This window comes from Dipodomys spectabilis, unplaced genomic scaffold (assembly GCF_019054845.1).
Source record: "Dipodomys spectabilis isolate Male_0828 unplaced genomic scaffold, ASM1905484v1 ptg000032l, whole genome shotgun sequence".
Classification (NCBI taxonomy): domain Eukaryota; kingdom Metazoa; phylum Chordata; class Mammalia; order Rodentia; family Heteromyidae; genus Dipodomys; species Dipodomys spectabilis.
In genome coordinates this window covers 30,136,683-30,153,507 of record NW_024870709.1, presented here as the reverse complement: position 1 = coordinate 30,153,507, position 16,825 = coordinate 30,136,683, and the positions used below count along the sequence as shown (strand labels likewise).

The 16,825-nt window shown below is 37.2% G+C and overlaps 1 protein-coding gene across 1 annotated transcript in view; it reads left to right on the top strand.

Moving 5' to 3' along the window:
• Myh15 (myosin heavy chain 15) overlaps nucleotides 1-16,825 on the top strand; it is a 111,943-nt gene that overhangs the window by 23,666 nt on the left and 71,452 nt on the right. Inside the window, 4 exon segments of the mRNA XM_042676874.1 lie at nucleotides 1,058-1,176; nucleotides 5,560-5,709; nucleotides 6,144-6,314; nucleotides 15,555-15,734. Of these exon segments, the coding sequence (XP_042532808.1) occupies nucleotides 1,058-1,176; nucleotides 5,560-5,709; nucleotides 6,144-6,314; nucleotides 15,555-15,734 (620 nt within the window).

Sequence of the window (16,825 nt, the reverse complement as noted above, 5' to 3'; positions counted from 1 at the left end):
ATTGGTAGTTAATTATCAAATGTCATGGCTGAACTTCCTGTTGCATGTAAAAATCTATATGTAGAAATGGAAAGAAGACAGTAATAAATATGAAAATTTCCATGTCTTTCAGAATAGCGATTTTTAAGAAGGCTACAAGGTTCTTTTAAAGACATAGGTTCTTTTGAGACATAGTGTTTTTTTTGAGATACAACACACAAACTATGCTTTTAAATTATGTAATCAGATGCTTTTAGTATATTCACAAGGTTGTGCAACATCACCTGCACATAACTTTCATCTTGCCCAATGAAACCTTATAGACTTTATTAGTAATTATTCCTCATTCCCTTTACCTCCAACCTCTCATACCACAAAGTTACTTTTTCTCTCTCTAAATTTGCTCATTTTGGACAGTTTGTATAAATGAAACCCTGTGTTATTTTCTGTGTCTTAGTCCATTAGCATGATGTTTTCAAGTTTTAGCCATATCACACCTTACATCATTCTTCATTCTTTCTTCTGACAGAATTAATAAGCCATTACATGAAGATGTCACATTTTATTTACTCATGAGTTGATGGATATTTCCTCCACTCATGAATAATCTGCATAATGATGCTAGGAACATTGTTACATTGATTGTATAAATACATGTTTTTATTTCTCCTAGATACATACCTAAGAGTGAAATTGCTGGGTATGACAATAACTCTGTGTTTAACCTCTGTGTAGTTGCCAAACCACTTTCTTGCACTGTAAACAAAGCTCCAATTTCTCTAGATCCTCACCAAAACTTGTTATTGTCGGTATCTTTTTGATTATAGGCATTCTGAGTGGATATAAAATGACATTTCAATGTAGTTATGATTTACAAAAAGAACCCTCCTTTTAAGTTTTTAGGATTCAGCCATTTTTAAAGCTATAATTTATCTTATTATGTCAATATAAGCACAGTGTTCTTCTGTTCTCTGAATAGTGTATTTACCTACAACAGAATGATTTTTAAACCATTATCCTTTCTTATGCACTCTTTTCCCCTCTTCCCTTCTTGTCTTTTTTCTTTTCTCATGACCAGGTGCTGAAAAAGCTGCATTCCTCATGGGCATTAACTCCTCTGAGCTGGTGAATGGCTTGATCTATCCTAGAATCAAAGTTGGCAATGAATTCATTACCAAAAGTCAAAATATACAACAGGTGAGGTAGTATTTCAAGGGCAACACGATTTGCCAATATTTTTTTTTTTGTTTTTTTTTTGTTTTTTGTTTTTTTTTATTGTGAAAATACTGTACAGAGGGGTTACAATTACATGGGCAGGATAATGCATACATTTCTTACCAAGCATTGCATCCTCCTCCTTTGTTTACCCTTCACCTCCCTTCCCAGCCTCCCCCCTCCCTCCCACCCAATCATACCCCCCCTCCCCCCCCCCCCCCCCACCGACATTGTAAAGCTGGTTTTGACATGACATTTTGTACTTCTCATTGTTGCAACAGGTCCACCTGAATCCTTAAACGACTTGTTTGTCCCCGTCTCTTCCACATGTTATACTGACATCAAATATAGTGAAAGCAGGGGTTACACTGTGGGGGAGGGACATACAAAGCAACAAAGAAATAATCTTATAAATGCATTAGAAACACATGCATGAAAGAAACAAAAACATTAAAATACATATTTGAGGTTTGGTTTTCCTAACATCACATTATCTGACTTTTTCCGCTTGACTCATACCTATACTAGATATTGCAAATAAGGGAAACCATGGGACCTATGTTTCTTTGGGCCTGGCTTACTTCACTTATATAATTTTTTCCAAGCCTTTCCATTTCCTAACAAATGGGGAAATGTCATTCTTTCTGATGGAGGCATAGAATTCCATTGTGTATATATACCACATCTTCTTGATCCATTCATCTACTGAGGGGCATCTGGGTTGGTTCCATGTCTTAGCTATGGTAAATAATGCTCGATTTGCCAATATTTTGTACTTTCATATTTTCAAAAATGTCAGCAATAGTAATACTAAAAGAGAGCTCCTTGGCAAGTATTCCAAATGCATTTTTGCTTATGCACATTGTAGTAAATGTTTTTGAATTAAGTCTTTCTATCTTGAAATACGCATTTTGACAGTTTTCCTTAGGTAAAAATTCTCTTTGCAGATATGGGCAAACCTTTCGCTTGTGATCAAATACAGGTTGTTCAGTCATTTCAAAGCTGAAATGAAGCATTCATCTCTTTAATATTGTGTTGTAAAGGACTGCATTACTGCCCTCCTTAGCCTGTGCTGATCCAATGAAGCAAGCTAGTGCATCACTATCAGTATAAAAAACAAAAAACAGAAAAAAACCACAAAAAAACAAAAAACAAAATCAAACTTTGTTCCCATTTCCTATCTCTTTCCCTTTCCTTTCTCCCCCTCCTGGAGACAGTGAGAAAGTACACTATAAAGCCTTAGGAATTTGACTAACTGTAAAGACAATTGGCATTACTAGAGATACAGATGTATATGTTCTATTGATGGCAATTGCACAAGATGGAGCATTCCTGAAGTTTTAACACTCTTTGTAAACTTTACTTCTAGGTCTTGTACCTTGTATGTTTGCTATGCCTGGACCACAGGTACTAAATGCCAGTAGATTTTTCCCATACCCTTCATATATTCATACCCTCCAATACCCTTCATATTGTCTTTGTGTGTATATTGGGGTGGTGGTGGTGGGGGTTTGCTGGTCTTGTGGCTTGAGCTCAGGGCCTAGGCACTGACCCTAAGATTTTGTGCTCAAGGCTAGCACTCTACCACTTGAGTCACAGCTTCACCTCTGGGTTTTATAACTTTTTGGTAGTTAACTGGACATAGGAGTCTCATAGGCTTTGTTGCCTGGGCTGGCTTTGAACTACAATCCTCAGATTTCATTGAGGATTACAGGCATGAGCCTCCAGTACCTGTCTTTCCTTCACATTTTCAAAAGCATTCCTCCCAAGTAGAGAACCACTATGCCTAATTATGAAGAAGTAAGATCCTTCAGGTTAATATGTTATGATTCCATGAGAATTATAGCCATGTCTAGAAGTAAGCTGATATAATGTTATGATTAGTAGTGATGACACAATAGCATTACTTAGTATTCACTAAGTACCTACTATGGATACTGTCTCAGGTAGTTTTCATGGAGTACCCTATTCCCTCTGATAATAAGCTAAGTATACCTTACTGTTTCTGTTTCATGGAGGAAACAGTGACTGTTAGAAAGATTAATTTTTCAAAGTGATGGAGATAGATAGTAAATGCTAGAGGAAGATGAGAAATGATAATGACCAGAAAGGTGATATGAAAGGTGGAACTGACATTTATTGGATATGAGTATCAAGTGTTCTACAAAGTGTTGTTCTATGAATTTTCTGGGTGTGGATATCCCCAAACAACTCTTAGATATGCATATTTTTATTGCTTTTATGACAGGTACTTGTATCAAACTGGTTAAATTTTTTACTATTTAGCCATTTCTTTACTGTCTGTTGTTCTGTTGTTTTCTATCTTGCATGATAGTGCTGAAGGAATTAGTCTTCTGTGAAGTTATTTTAAAAATAACTAAGCAATGAGTCCTTTTAGCTTCTAAAAAGTGGAGGTATAGATTCAGTGTCCATCCTTCACCTTCAACAGACAGAGAGTGAAGAAAAGGTTAGAATGATTGTTTAGTGAGCAGTATATTGATCTATGGTCTTAATTCACTCAGGAAACACTCTTCCTTTTGCATCGTCCTCTGCTTATGTCTCCAGGTTTTCTTCCTTAGTTTCTTTCTGCAAATACCAAAAAGATTCTCTCCACTCTGACTTCTTGAGTATTTAGGGAACTAAATGGGGGGGGGGGTGAGCAAGTTAATTATGAGCATTTTTAGCTTTCAAACAGACGGCTGTAGACAGAATGATTTCCTCAGTGTTGCAGATGGTAAAAATCATTCCTGACACTTTATTGTACCATGTGCTCTTGATGCCAATAATAAAAAGTGGATGCCATACGGCTTATGAATTACTGTGGAAATGACTCATAATAAACAATCAGAGAGTGAATGACTCACAACTAAATCATGCTGGACACCAACTGGCCTTGTTACTCTGTCTCTCCTGGGCAGGATGGCTGTGAAGGCCTGTTTTGGCATGTTCTGTGTTGGGTATCACTGTTTCCAGACTTAGGGAGGCTCTAGTTGAAATTCAGTCCCACTTGGAGTCTGTGGGAAGGGCTGCCTCTACCATAGCACTTTGCGTTGTGGGAGCAGGATCTTCTTTGCACAGCATCAGTCAGGCACCTAGTTTGGAACTTTACCCAGTAAGTTAGCTGAGAACCTATGTCACAGCCCCCAGGGTGAGGCATATGCAGCCTCACTTGGACTGCAGGAGAGCCTGTGTCAGAATGATGCTCCAAGAGGCCATGGTCCATTCAGGTAGGTGAGGGCCACATTGAGAACTAGTATAGTTAGGAGTGAAAGCCAGAACTAGGAAGAGCCATCAGTTGAGAATGTTGAAAGGGGTGACATTGATCAAGACCCATTGTTTTCATAAACTACTTTGTTAAATCACAACTTCTTTGTACAACTATTCAAGATAATACAAACATTGAAGAAGAGTATTACTTAGATGAAGATACTGCCTCCCAGAGAGGGAAGGTCACTTGACTATGGTTATAAAATTCATCAGAAATCAGCAATGGCACTAGAAAAAGAATAAAAGATTCCTATCTACCCTACCAAATACTTTCAAATTTGATTGCACATAGTGATAAAGAAAGAATTATTCAGACACTTTGTTAAAATGGTAATACAGATACTATTCAGGTCTAATGAAATAGTAGAGAGAGAGAGACATGGGGCTGAATTCCAAACAACCAGGAGAAGTGGGGATTTATTGACAAAGAACAGAAAGAGATCAATAGTGGATTATGAAGAGGAAATGTGAAGAGGAGAGAGCCAGTTCAGGCTGAATAGATTTCTTGCTAATGGCAGGTTACGAATTTGATCTATGGGGATGAGAAACATAATCAGATATCAAAGGAACGAGGTTCCCCATAGTGACCAGAAGAATTTTTGGTACAATTGGGCTAGGCAGACAGAAGACAGACAGGTTAAGTCACAGAAACCTAACTAAAGTTGGCTCAAGTCAATAGGAAGCAATTAGATTAGAGTCTGATCAGTGCTGGGACTAGGCCTGAGAATTAGTAAGTTTTCATAAACTCCCAGGTGATACTGATGCCAGTCACAGGATGCTGTAGAACAGGATTACAGGACACATGGCCATATCCCCTTCCAGCATATGTAGCCCTTTATTAAGTGGAATATGATTTCTCTCACCTGTACTTTTTGGGAAACGAGCTGAATACTGTCTTCTCTTCTCCTTGATTCCTTTTTCTCTCCCTACTTTGCTTCTTTCTTTCCTTTCCCTCATTGCAATCAGCAGAATGCCAAAGAACCACAGCTCAATAAATACATCCTGATTTGAATAGAAGGTATGTGCTGATAGAGAATGTGCACTATCAAATTAAACACTGCTGTCAGAACAAAGTGACACCTTCAATATGATTTCTAGGTAATCTATGCTGTTGGTTCCCTGTCGAACTCGGTATATGAACGAATGTTTATGTGGCTCGTAGAACGGATGAACAAAGTTTTAGACACCAAGCTGTCCAGACAGTTCTTCATTGGCATTCTTGATGTCACTGGTTTTGAAAACCTTGATGTAAGTACATGTGGTAAGAGTGAATTCAGTGTAAACTTACAAGGGAATAAGAAAATGTGACAGGAACATGTGAAAATATGGTGAAAACAAGGGTACGAATCATTATGCTAAAACCATAAGAGTTATCTGAACTATAATTAGTGATAATTATTTTTTTACTGCAATTGCTGTTAAGAATTTAATTTCTAAGTATTAAATAAAGGTGACTTAGAGGTGATGTTTTTGCAAATTTGAATTACAGATATACTATTATTTTATTGTAATACTCTTTAGTTTGTTGCTACAGCTCAGGGAAACAAACATTTAATTGAGAAATGTTACTGGTTAGATCTATTTGACATCATATGATTGTGATATAATTTTCTCTTTATTGTATATTCTTGTCATGAAACCTCTATTTCATTTTTTGTCTCTTTTTCCACCTATCTTTGAAGATGAATAGCCTTGAGCAACTTTGCATTAACTTTACAAATGAAAAATTACAACAGTTCTTCAATCAGCACATGTTTATTCTGGAGCAAGAAGAATACAGAAAAGAAGGTATTGACTGGGTCACCATTGACTTTGGTCTGGATTTGCAATCCTGCCTAGATCTCATTGAGAAGGTAATAGATGAATTTTTGTTATGGTGGTGGTTTTCCTCTTTGCCCATTTTTGTGGAAGGAGGATTGTCTTTACTTAGCATGTTGATTCATGTCAGGATACAACCTTTGGTAGAGATTGGGAAATGAGGCTGGAATGATGTGCATTATTTGTTTGTTGTCCTTTTATGGAACATGTGTGGGATCCTAGCAAACTGTCAGGACATTTTACCTATTCTATAATGTCTCATTCAGTCTATAACTGTCCATTTGTAGCTTATGAATGGCTTCTACTTGTCAAGATTATAAATGGCCATGCTCTTGAATGTAGAATAGAAAACACAAAGCTGAAAATATGAGCTCTGTGGGGCCTGGTTGGTTAACATTAAAGTGAAGGAGTAAACCCACAGAAGCAAAATGAAATTTGGCAAATTAGAATATAAACAAACAAGTCTCATACTGCCTTGTTGAATTTAGTTTGTTCATTTAATTGGACAAGTACCAGTTAGTTTAAGTAATCTGTGACAGTGTTTCATGGCTTATTAGGAAATTAGTTTCTGAGTACAGTGATGTCCACATACTTCGAAATATCCCCCCCTGCTCTGGAGAAAATTAATTGGGTTTTTGGAGGATTTATGTGTGGTCTCTTCTTTAGCTTTGTCCATAGGAGCAAGCATGGTATAATGGTAGCAGCATCATGTCTCTTGTTTCTTAGTGTAATAAGGAACTACAATGCATTTTGGGCACAGGTCTGGGAAGGTTGGGGTCTGGAACCTTCTGAAAGTTTTCTAGTCATATTGTCAGATATGAATCTCAACACTCTTGTCAGGAAGAATCTAGAGTGACCTCCCATTGTGTATTGCAAGCCTCAGATTTTATCAATCACTGTTCTACCAATTTTATTTATTGAGCTTTAAATAAAACAAATGTTCATCTCAGGTAACTATTATTCCTAAAAGAAGCAGACATTACAGGGGTTGAGAAGGTGGCTCAGTGGTAGAGTGCTTGCCTTGAATGCATGAGGCCCTGGATTCGATTCCTCAGCACCACATAAACAGAAAAAGCCAGAAGTGGCAGTATGGCTCAAGCAGCAGAGTTCTAGCCTTGAGCTGAAGAGCTCAGGGACAGCTCCCAGGCCGAGAGTTAAAGCCCCATGACCAACCAAAAAAAAAAAAAGAAAAGAAAAGAAGCAGACATTACATTGACTGTCTTTATTTTTATAACCCATGAACTTCTTGGGATCATGTGGAATACAGTGAGTAAAAGCAAAATGATAATGGATGCATTATGAGTTGATGAAAATAATGATAATAATTAACAACTTTGATAGTGTAAATGTTTTATGCATTATAAAAGCTGTAGGTTTCTTATCAGGAAAGCAACAGAGACCTAGAGAGATCCAGAAATGCAAATTTAAATTTTGGAAAGTGCCACCTGTAATATCTGCTTGCTTTGGTTATGACAAAGTACTATTTGCAAACAGAAAGGAGAGATGTAGAGATTGTTCAGATCATGATAGGTGTGTACTGATTTTTAGTTGACCTGAAAGTTATCACCTCATTTATGCTAGCCTCAATTTTTTCAAGTCATATGATAGCAACATGGATGTAATTTCCTGTTGTATGTTCTTCTGATTTGATGAAATGAGAAAAAGTACTGACCAGGTGATAGAAGGCAAAGATAGGGCTGTAGTTGCTGTGAACAATTTCAAAGGACTTCAGGTTAGGCAAAACCTGTCTTGCAAAGATTCAATAGCTTCAAAAGAGCTATTATATTGATTTGGACTCTATAAGGAAAACTGGTAGTTAGTATTAATGATCAGACTTAGTCCTTAAAATTGAATGAATCATGTTAAGTTTTAAATTTTTAAACAACTAAATCAATACATACAAAAATATCTTATTGCATGCATACCCTCTATGTACATATGGAAAAGCAATTTTCTTTCTTTCTTTCTTTCTTTCTTTCTTTCTTTCTTTCTTTCTTTCTTTCTTTCTTTCTTTCTTTCTTTCTTTCTTTCTTTCTTTTTCTTTCTTTTCTTTTCTTTCTCCCTCTCCCTCTTGTCCCTCCCTCACTCCCTCCCCCCCTCCCTCCTTCCCTCCCTCCCTCCCTTCCTCGCTTCCTCCCTCCCTTCTTCCCTCCCTTCCTTCCTTCTTTCCTTCCTTGCTTCCTTCCTTCCTTCCTTCCTTTTTCACTCTATCTTCAGAGACAGAACATATGTCTGGCTTTTTTTCTCTTGTGATCTGTTGTGTTAACTTTGGCAAGGAATCCCATCTCTACAAACCTGAATTCCCTCATCTTTGAAATGAAGATAATAAGATAGTTTTTTTTTTTTATTGTGAAAAAACTGTACAGAGGGGTTACAATTACATGGGCAAGATAATGAATACATTTCTTATCAAGCATTGTAGCTTCCTCCTTTGTTTCCCCTTCCCATCCCTTCCAAGCCTCCCCTCCCCACCCAATCCTCCCCTCCACCCCCCCCACCAAAGTTGTAAAGTTCGTTTTCGACATGACAACTTGTACTTCTCATTGTTGCAACGGGTCCACCTGTAATCTTAGTTAAACGACTTGTTTTTCCCCTTCCCCTCCACAAATTATACCGACATCAAATAGTTAGTATATGTATGAGTCAAGCAGAAAAGGTCAGATAAGGTGATGTTAGGAAAATGAACCCTAAGATATGTATTTAAATGTTTTTTTTCTTTCATGCATTTGTTTCTAACGCATTTATATGATTATTTCTTTGTTGCTTTGTAGGTCCTTCCTCCACAATATAATCCCTGCTTTCACTGTATTTGATGTCGGTATAATAAGATAGTTTTTGTAGGTAGGATCTGAATGTGGAACAGAAAATATGGGAAAGAGTCTCCAAATAGAATCTCTTTCTGTCCTTGTCTCTCAGGTTTTAGCTTAAAATGCCAGTTGTAACATCTATGAACTCTACCCTCCAGCTTTAGCCCTTCAGAACTATGATTTCTTATTTTTGTGAATTTTGTCTGATTTCCCTTCCTGTAAGGAAAGCCAGCTTCTTTCTTTTCCACAGCACAAAGAGGGGTTACTATTTATTAAATATGTGGCTTTAAGAGAAAATTCATCTCAGACTTTATTTGTTTTGGGTCCGGTCATGGGCCTGAACTCTGGGCCTGGGCTCTGGCCCTCAGCTCTTCAGCTCAAGGCTAGCACTCTACCACTTGAGCCACAGTGCCACTTCTGGCTTTTTTTCTTCTTCTGCATATGTGGTGCTAAGGAATTGAACCCAGGGCCTCATATATGCAAGGCAAGCGCTCTACCACTGAGCCACCTTCCCAGCCCTCACTTCAGACTTTAAAATCTTACTAGAGTGAGTCTAAACTATTACCTGAAGAATCAAATTATTTTTCATACTTTCCTGGTTGAATAAAAACTTTTTTGTGTGGATAACTTTTAATTGTTTAATTGCATTAAGGTGGCAGGAATTTTAAATGTTACTTGTCAAATGTACCAAATTTTTCAAATATAGTTTTAAAATATTTTAAACCTTAGCTGCATGTCATCATTATATAAATATTGTTACCTTCTAAAGGGAGCTTCTTGAATGTGCTAATTTTGCTATTTTTATTCACATTAATATCTAGTGAATACCTACACACAGATGTAAGTTTGAACTCAGGACTCATGATCTTTTTTTTTTTTTTTGCCTTGGGGCTTGAACTCAAGACCCGGGCTCTGTCCCTGAGCTTTTGTGCTCAAGGCTAGGGCTCTCTCACTGAGCCACAGCTTCACTTTCAGGCTCATGTTCTTGTTTGTCTTTCTTGCTCATGGCTGGTGGTCTACTATTTGAGCCATACCTACCACCCAGCATTTGCCTAGCTATTTTGGCAATAACCTCATTGATGTTTCTGCAGGGTCTGGGTTCAAACCTTAATCCTCCAAGCTCACTCTTCTGTGTTGCTAGGATTTTAGGCATGAGTTACTGGTGCCCAGATTCTAGTGAGTGAATATTTTCCCTTCCTTCCTTCCTTCCTTCCTTCCTTCCTTCCTTCCTTCCTTCCTTCCTTCCTTCCTTCCTTCCTTTCTTTTTCTTTCTTTTCTTTGTTGGTCCTGGGCCTGGGTGCTTTCCACTTTCAGTTTTCTTAGTGATTTATTGGAGATAAGAGTCTCACAGACTTTCCTGCCCCGGTTGCCTTTGAGCTGAGATCCTCAGATCTCAGCCTCCTGAGTACCTAGGATTATAGGCGTGAGCCACCAGCACCCAGCTTGAATATTTTCTTTAAACACATAACTCCATCCTTTTTATTGGCAACTGTTAGTGTTTGTCTTATTGCTGATCACAGCCAAAATAACTCAGGTTACATAATTCAAAACTTATCATAAACCAGGACTCATCTGTCAATTAATTACAAGAAATTTCCTGAGGATTTCAGTGATTTTAGTCATCTCAAGACCTGCTATGCTAATGTTGATAAGGAATACAAACCCTAGAAGAGATCATCCTGGTACTTAAGGAATTCTGATGTAATTAGGAAGACATCTTTGAACCAAGACCTTTTATAATTTTCTTAATTAATCAAACAAGTCAATGTGCTAATTAAGTACTTGATTACTTCCTCTTCACTCCTTTGGTAAAGAGGAAGGATTCCTGATCAAATATGTGTTACCTACCCTTAGGCAGATCAAATCATGATCTCATGAGTCACAACTGCTCTTATCTCCAGGGATAGCTTGATACTTTTTTTTTTTTTTGTCAGTCATGGGGCTTGAACTCTGGGATTGGGCACTATCCCTGCTTTCTACTACTTGAGCCACAGCACCACTTCTGGTTTTTCTAGTGGTTAATTGGAGATAAGAGTCTCAAGGATTTTTCTGCTGGGGCTGGCTTTGAACCGTGATCCTCAGATCTCAGCCTCCTCAGCAGCTAGGATTACAGATGTGAGCCACCAGCGGCCGGCAATAGTTTGATACTTTAGCGATCGTTAGATACCCCATATATGGGAGCCCTTAGAAAAGAGCAAGTAAGCAGAGGCCAGGAGAAGTCAACCCTATAGGAAGAGAAAGGTGAGGTGACCCAGGTTTTTATAGGACAATGTAATCAGTTTTTCTGAATAGTTCCACAGACTGACCAGGAATTGAAACCATTTCAGGAATAAGCAGCCACTATGCCTGGTCTCTATCCTAAGGACAGGGCTATCTGTAAGGAACCAAACTGAGGGGGTGCAATGGGAAGTGGATACCTGAGCTCTTCTTATCCTTCTTGACAGCTGTGTTGATGCTCACATAGTGCTGGGCCTTAATTATACCACACTGTGTATAAGACTTTGAATTAAATGCTGTGGAAATAACAGCTTTTGTTCTAAAAAGCTCTTACCTTTAGGAAATAAGCAGGCAAATAAAGGACTTGTAAGTCAAATAAGTGTAAAAATGCATTTAAATTATATGTAATATTAATGCAATGAAAAACATATACAATGCATATAAATTACTTATGCAATATTTGTTGTGAAATTATGATTATTATGTGTAATGTATGTAATTATATGTTATACAATATATGAAATATATTACATAATTATATTCCTTATGTTATATATACTATTATATGTAACAATGATATAAATGATTATATGTAATATTAATAATCAAAGGAAGACCCAACATGAGCAGAACAGAGTTACTTGCCTATAGGAATGTAGAAAGGCTTGATGAAGAGGGAGGTAAAACTTAGGTAAGACGGTAAAGCGTGGATATAGTCTTACGTTAAGATAGTTAGATAAATAAGAAGGTGGGAGTTCAGGCAAGTGCAAACACCCTGACAAGAAATGTCTCTTCTGTTAGATAGTCTGGTTGGAGCATATAAAATGCAGTGGGAAGGACTTAAGGAAAAAGGAAGATCTAACTGTGTCACAGTTTTAATTAATGAATGCCTTACTTTAAGGCAATGGACCACAAAGAAGACCCTGAGCTAAGCAATGGAGAAGTCAGAGCTGCTAATATTTCATGTGGGGATTCTGCATAATGTCTGTGAGAGGCGCAAAGACTAAAATGAAAGCAGGTAGGAAGCTGAAACAGAGCAGGGAAGAAATCAAGCAGTCAGACAGAAAAGGCATACAAAAGTGACAGAGCAGAACATGAGGGGATAATACTGAGTCCTGAGTCAGGGAAACTGGTCAAAACCCTTTACTGTGTAGTATAGGACAATTGGTGCTATGGGTGAGAAAATAATTACTTTCTCCAACCTATATGAAAATTAATTTTCGACATCTTCCATATTTATTAGGAACTTTATAAGCACTAAAGAAACAGACTTTTTTTTTCTCCTAACTGGTATGGTTGTTAAATTTTGAGGTTTGAAATCTATTTGCTTTATATAACATTTCAATTCACCCAAAAGAAGTTGGTTTTATTAGCACCTAGGGAACCTGGGAGCCTCAGGGACAGCCATGGATCTGCATGAGATGGGGGCTGCACTGTGGTGAAGCATTGCCATAACCTCCCTGTTAACCTCCACTCTTTGAATTTTAAAGTAATTATGTTCAGTTTTCACTGAGGGCTTATTGGTATGTAGGAAACTACATGGCAGAAGATATGGCTAGGCCTCTAAGAATTTATACTGGAGCAGCAGCTGTTTAATTTGGGACATTTCTATTTTCTTGACTGCTGCACATAAGTATTTCACATTCATACTCTTCCTCCTCCTCTTCATTTCTTACTTTGCAAATATTTCAAAGTCAGTGTTGTCATGAGCAAGACAGGTGTTAATTTCACCTGGAATACTTTATCTTTACCTACAATATTTCACTGCTTCATATCATTCCGCATCTAGGCTCTTGAGATGAAAAAAGGCACCCAGAATTCTTCAAGAACGATCGCTGGAATGTTCTATAAAATTCAGACTCTAGGACCAAATAAAAAGATATAGAAAAGCTTGGCATGTGTATTAGGTCTTTAAATATCTGATGAGCTGCTACAAAGAATACAAAGTAACCATTTAGATAGCTCCAGTAGAAGAACTTAGAACAAGCAAGTCTAAATTACAGCTGAATTTTGTCTTAATACGTTATATCTCCAAAGTTTGACTCAAAGTAGGTGTATTCTTTCTATGAAGATAGTCAAGTATAAGGTAATTTGGCCTTTAGAATAAGATTATGAGAGTAATTCAAAGCTCTATTTGGAAATTTGGGCTAGACCTACAATGCCTCTTCTAAACTTGTATTATTTTTTAGGTACAAAGAATTGGTAAATAAGCATGAGATCTATGTTGTTGGGGCAAAGAAAATGTTCTATCTTCTTTTTTAGACCTTGGAAGTCTCAAGTATTTCATGTGTCACATGCTGTCTACATATGATCTGAATGTTTTGTCTTTTTGCATAGATACTCTAGGACCACAGCCAGTTTCTGATTCATCTTGGTTTAAGCCAAGTTTTTTGTTACAGTGAGTTGATTACAGAAGACACTTCAAATATACGTGAAGATGACTGGTTTAAGCTTGTTATTTAGTTGCCAGAAAGTTGCTTTTCTTTTGAGAATTAAGAAGTTTGGCTTGATTTCTTTTTTCCCCCTTTGATCTAGAATTAGAATTTTGTTTTACAATACAGTAGTAAACTTTACTTCATTATTCTTTTTTTCATGTGCCAATACAAGAGCTTGATCTCAGGGTGTTAAGCTCTCAAGTAGACTTTCCCACTCACAGCTAGAACTCTGCTCATTGACCTACACCTCTAGCTCTGGATTTTTTTCTGGTTAATTGGAGATAAGTGTCTCCTGGATTTGTCTTCCAGGGCTGGCTTTGATCTGACCCTGATCCTCAGATCTCAGTCTCCTGAGTAGCTAGGATTATAGACATGAGTTACCAGCACCCAGTTTGCATTTTATTCTTATGCACTTACAGGATAAGATTTAGATATACTCAGTTACTTTTAGTAATGAGTATTTAAAGTTTAAGAATTTCATGTTTTCCTTTTTCTTATCAATCTTTTTCTTATGTATATGTCATCATTCTGAAAATTACCATGTAGCTGAAACAATTTGTAATGTCTGTTATTTTCTGATAATAGTTTTTTCCCTTCTGTCTTCAATATTAAATCATTTTCCTTATAAAAGATGTACAAGTAGGGATATGAATGCAAGAATCCTTTGATTTTTCTCCTTTCCCCAAACATGTTTTCCCATGTGTATTTATATATGCATGCTGGCTCAGGCCAGGAATCTTTTCCTTTATACTCTATTTACCTATCAGAATGTTGTAATCCAACTCTCCATTCAACACAAACTTCATGGTTAATGATATTTTATAAGCTCTAGCCCTATGACTAGCCAGACTAGGGGTCAGCACACTATGACTTTGTAAACAAAATCTAGCCTGCAGTCTTATTTTTTAAATAAAGTTTTATCAAAACATTGCTTTCTTTATAGTTTACATGTTAAAAATGGCTTTCAATGTCCAATGGATGTAAAGGTGTGATAACCAATAGATAGCTTTTAGAGAGAACAAATTAAGGAAGTTATAAGGTTTTCTGGTACATTCTTTTGCTTTTTAATAACCATTACAAATATAAAATTCATGAATCATTTTTTGCCTATGGTTTTCCAATCTTCTTTGTCCATCTCTCTTCTAAGTCAATGATTTATTTAAAACATAAATCAGGTCACATCACTTCATGTTCAAACTCCTCAAAGATTGCTCCATTTAAATCCTGTAAGCCTGGAAGTTCTGTGGAATCCCAATGCATTTGACTTTATGTCCTTTGCTCAGACCATGTGAGCTACCCCATTAGCTAGCTTCTTGTTCACACTTCTGACAGGAGCTCAGAGCTGCCAGGTGTGTTTTTTCATTAGGAAATTTATACTATTTATTTGTCTCCCTGGAATATTTGTACTCCTAGCCTTTCAGATTGTTCTTAATTCATGTTAGAGAGGCATTACGTGACCATAGCATGTAGAACTGTTCCCTGCGAGTATGCCACCCTGGTCATTTCTATACTTTGTATAATTTCCTCAGAGCACTTATGGATAACTTTTGTTTGCACAATTGCGTGTTACCTATCTGCTCCAATAGAAGGTAAGTGAGCACCCTCAGCAGCTTGCTGCTGCATTGCCAGCTCCTGCTACCATTGGCATTAAACCACAGGTACTAAATACAGGTTTGTTGAAAGAGTCATTGGCTACTTGTATGCAGTGGATATTATTCCCTTACTCTTTTGGAAGGAATTTATACTGAGCAACTACGGAAAATACTGTGTTCTGGTATTGTTGAGAATCTGACATTCTCATGTCTCTCCCCCACAGCCCACGGGCCTCCTTTCCATCCTTGAAGAGGAATGTTTAATTCCTAAGGCTACAGAGATGATTCTGAAGACCAAACTCTTTGATAACCATTTTGGAAAGTCAGCTTATTTCCAAAAGCCCAAATCTGATAAGAAGGATGGACATGAAGTTCACTTTGAACTTGTCCATTATGCAGGAGTGGTATGTTACCTCTAGACTGACAGCCCTGAATTTTCTTATTTCTGTTTCAGATATACTCAGCTAAAAGCCTCTGGTAATACTTAAATAAAATTTAGATTAAGTGAAGCGATGAGCAAAATATATCTCAATACCACAAAAAATGTAGTGAGTCTTCAGCCCTTGGGAAATGAAATAAAACACCATACAACAATAGCATCTCCTGTGCAGAGAGGTGACAAATCTTAGAAAGGTCACCCCAACTCAAAGCAAAATGTCTGTAGAAAGGCACAGAGACTATCAAAGTCATGTTTTTTTCTTACTTGTCCTCCTTTTGAACTTAACATTGTATGGATAAGTGATTTCAGTTGATATTTTTATTGAAGGTTTTTTAAAAAATTTCTCATAAAGAAACAGTGGTCAGCAAACCATGGCCAATAAAGGTTTCTAATGACATTCACTGCCTCCCTCATCTTCCCACTGGTACCTGTGCCTCTTTCTACTGCTTCTGCCCAGAGATTCTAGGTTTAATAGAAGGAGAACTGATGAAAGATAAACTGATACCTCATCCTAACAATGACCTGTCAGTTGTTCCCAGATACGTTTTTAGTTGTCTTCTTTAATATTTATAAAATTTTAGTTAAGGTAATATTTACAGCAAAATATTTGTTAACTTTTTTGAGTACTTATGATGATTTGAGAGATCTTGCCTAGCAATAAGGCTAATGTCAATTGTTTTTCATGAAAGAAACATTTAATCTTACCCTCCTTTCTTCCCTCTTTTCTCCATCCTTCTCTCTTTTCTTCCTCTGCCTTTCTCCCTTTCTCATTACTTTTCTTTGTGCCAGTACTGGGAGGGCTTGAGTTCAGGGCCTCACACCCTTACTCTGCTTTTTTCAAGCTTTGCTGGCACTCTACCATTTGCACCACACTCTAGTACAACTTTTGTGCTGGTTAAGTAGACATTAAAGTCTCAAGGATTTGTCTACCCAGGCTGGCTTCTAACCTTGATCCTCAGATTTCAGCTTCCTGACTAACTAAGATTATAGGCATGAACCATGGGTACCTGGTTATTGCTTTTATGTCCCATATTCCTTTTGTTTGACAATGTACAA